Raw genomic sequence first — 3,405 nt, forward strand, 5'->3', positions numbered from 1 at the left:
TTGAAGTCCCCCATAACAACCACCCTATTACTTTCCCTCTTCTCTTGAATCATCCTCGCAATCGTTTCTTCTACGTTTCTAGGACTATTAGGGGGCCTGTAAAAAACTCCTAACAGGGTGAGCTCACCTTTCCTATTCCTAACCTCAGCCCAAACTACCTCAGATGGCAAGTCCTCATCCATTGTCCTTTCCACCGCTGTAATACTATCTTTGACAAGCAATGCCACACCTCCCCCTCTTTTACCCCCACCTCCGCCCCTACTAACACATTTAAACCCTGGAACCTGCAACAGCCAATCCTGTCCCTGTTCTACCCATGTCTCCGTAATAGCCACAACATCGAAGTCCCAGGTACCAACCCACGCTGCAAGTTCACCTACCTTATTTCGTATACTTCTTGCATTGAAGTATACACACTTCAAACCACTTTCCTGTTTACAGGCACCCTCCTTTGAAATTGATGCCATATTCCCAACCTCCCTACATTCCAGGTCCTGCACCCTAAAGCTACAGTCTGGGTTCCCATGCCCCTGCAGAGTTAGTTTAAACCCCCCCCAAGAGCACTAGCAAACCTCCCACCAAGGATACTGGTGCCCCTCAGGTTCAGGTGTAGACCATCCTGTTTATAGGATCCTGTTTAAATGACCACTGTAGTCCTGTGATCATGGTGTTTCATAGAGATTGATACTGGGTCCACTTTTGTCATTTATATAAATGATTTTGATGAGAATACAAGAGGTATGGCTAGTAAGTTTGCAGTTGACACCAAAATTGGTGGTATAATTAGCAGTGAAGAAGATTATAGGAGAAAGTGAGGTCTGCAGATGCTAGAGATCAGAGTTGAAAAGTGCGGTGCTGAAAAAGCACAGCCAGCCAGCCAGGCAGCATCTGAGCAGCACGAGAGTCAATGTTTAAAGCATGAGCTCTTCATCAGGAATGGGGTGGTGTTCAAGGGGCTGAGAGATAAATGGGAGGGGGGGTGGGATGGGGGTTTGTGGAGGTGGGGGAGGGAAGAAGGTAGAAGGCAGTTGACCTGGGGGGTGCAGCGAGAGAGAGAACTTCTTCAAGGTGGGCATCCTTGGAAGAGGTTTCACAGTAAGGTTATAATCAACTAGCAGAAGGTGAGGACTGCAATGCTGGAGATCAGAGTCATAAAGTGTGGTGCTGGAAAAGCATAGCTGGTCTCTCCTGCTCCTCAGATGCTGCCTGACCGGCTGTGCTTTTCCAACACCACACTTTTTGAGTCTGATGTCCAGCATCTGCAGTACTTTTCAAATTTCACAACATCTTTCCACAAGAAAAGATTTACAAAGATGGTGCCAGGGTTGGAAGGTTTGAGCTATAGGGAAGAGGCTGAACAGGCTGGGGCCATTTTCCCTGAAGCGTCGGAGGCTGAGGGGTGACCTTACAGAGGTTTATAAAATCATGAGGGGCATGGATAGGGCTGGGGAAAGAGGACGTCCTATAGGATTCATGGTCCAAATTACTTGGCTAGAGGTAAGGAACAAAAAGGATGCAACTACATTGCTTAATGTAAGCTACAGATTGCCAACCAGTGGGAAACATATGAAGGAATAATTTTTTTAGGAAATTACAGGGGTGAAAAGTCCTCAGGTAGTTCTAAAGGGAGGGCAGGTTGTGAGAGGTGGCGATGGATCAATATAGACTGGAATAGTAATAGTGTGAAGGGCAGTGAGAGGCAAAAGTTCCCAGTGCACATTCAGGAGTATATTTCCAGTTTAATGAGAAAGGACAAAGTCAGAAGTCACATGACAGCAGGTTAGTCCAACAGAATTACTTGAAATTAAAAGCTTTCTAAGCACTGCTCCTTCATCATCATATTTCCACAAGACAGCCTGCACCGGTATCTCAACTTCACCTGACAAAGGAGCAGTGCTACAAAAGTTTGTGATTTCAAATAAACCTTTTGGACAATCACCTGGCGGTTGTGACTTCTGACTTTGTCCATTCGAGTCCATATATCACTGCTAGACCTAGTTCTTGCGAATGAAACCAGTCAAGTGGATCGAACGTCTCTGGGAGAACATATAGGGGACAGTGATCATTTATCAAACATTTAGGCTGATGATAGAAAGGAAAAGGAACAAGCCAAAGTAAAAGTAATAAATTGGATGAAAGCCAACTTCTCCAGGCTTCTCAGTCCCAACCCTCGGACTCAGCACCGCCTTCTTGACCTGCAATCTTCTTCCCGACCTCTAGTCCCTCCTCCCTACCTTTTATCTTATCCTCATTCCTGAAGAAGGGCTTATGCCCGAAACGTCGATTCTCCTGCTCCTTGGATGCTGCCTGACCTGCTGTGCTTTTCCAGCGCTTTTTCTTCTCAAGGAAAGAACCTTGATCTAGTAACCTGGACACAGTAGAAGGCAAAGGTTGGCAGGAAAACTGGCAGCCGAATAAAGGAATACCTTAAAAGAGGAAATATTTTGGGGACAGTCAAGATTTAGTCAGTTAAGTTAGGAGAAACAAATCCAGAGACCGCCAATGAAAGACATAGGCCACAGTAGAACAACCAATACATCCTAACACTGGCTACCGTCATATGAAACTTTGTCAGTCTGATGAAAGGTCACTGAACTGTAACTTAAATGCTGTTTCTCCCTCCACATAAGCCTTACCTGTGCAATCTCACCAGCATTTTGTGGTTTTTAGTGTTAGCCATATGAAATAGCTTGCTTGACAAAAGGATACACTTTGGAGATGCCTAAAGGGGTTTCCTTTGTAAGATTGTGAAGTAAAAATCGGGAGATATTGAAGAGTGCTTCGGGTAAATGGGAACTAAAAGGTTCATCCTGCAAAGAAAATAAAATGAGATACATTTTGGCTTTATGTTCTTATTCATTATATTCCTAATAATACTCAGGGGTGAATAAGAAAATCAGAATAAATGTAAATTGCTGTAAAGTGATATGTAAGGCATTAAGATTGTCCAATTCAGTCTAGAAAATTAGTTTTAAGCAGAATTAGCGCTCACGTTTTATTCCGTCTGCTAACAAAATAGAGTCATAGAGATGTACAGCTTGGAAACAGACCCTTCGGTCAAACCTGTCCACGCCGATCACATACCCCAACCCAATCTAGTCCCACCTGCCAGCACCCTGCCCATATCACTCCAAACCCTTCCTATTTATAAACCCATCCAAATGCCTCTTAAATGTTGCAATTGTACCAGCCTCCACACTTCATCTGGCAGCTCGTGAAAAGTTGCCCCTTAGGTCTCTTTTATATCTTTCCCCTCTCACCCTAAACCTATGCCCTCTAGTTCTGGACTCCCCGATCCCAAGTAAAAGACTTTGTCTATTTATCCTATCCATGCCCCTCATAATTTTGTAAACCTCTATAAGATCACCCCTCAGCCTTCGATGCTCCAGGGAAAACAGCCCCAGC

At 44.5% G+C, this 3,405-nt stretch overlaps 1 protein-coding gene across 1 annotated transcript in view; it reads right to left on the reverse strand.

Moving 5' to 3' along the window:
• Window positions 1-3,405, reverse strand: part of ift122 (intraflagellar transport 122 homolog (Chlamydomonas)) — a 139,422-nt gene that overhangs the window by 27,163 nt on the left and 108,854 nt on the right. The window contains exon 23 of the mRNA XM_043708443.1: window positions 2,710-2,810. Coding sequence (XP_043564378.1) covers window positions 2,710-2,810 — 101 coding nt within the window. The remainder of the gene's footprint in view (window positions 1-2,709; window positions 2,811-3,405) is intronic.

This window comes from Chiloscyllium plagiosum, chromosome 18, assembly GCF_004010195.1.
Source record: "Chiloscyllium plagiosum isolate BGI_BamShark_2017 chromosome 18, ASM401019v2, whole genome shotgun sequence".
Classification (NCBI taxonomy): Eukaryota; Metazoa; Chordata; class Chondrichthyes; order Orectolobiformes; family Hemiscylliidae; genus Chiloscyllium; species Chiloscyllium plagiosum.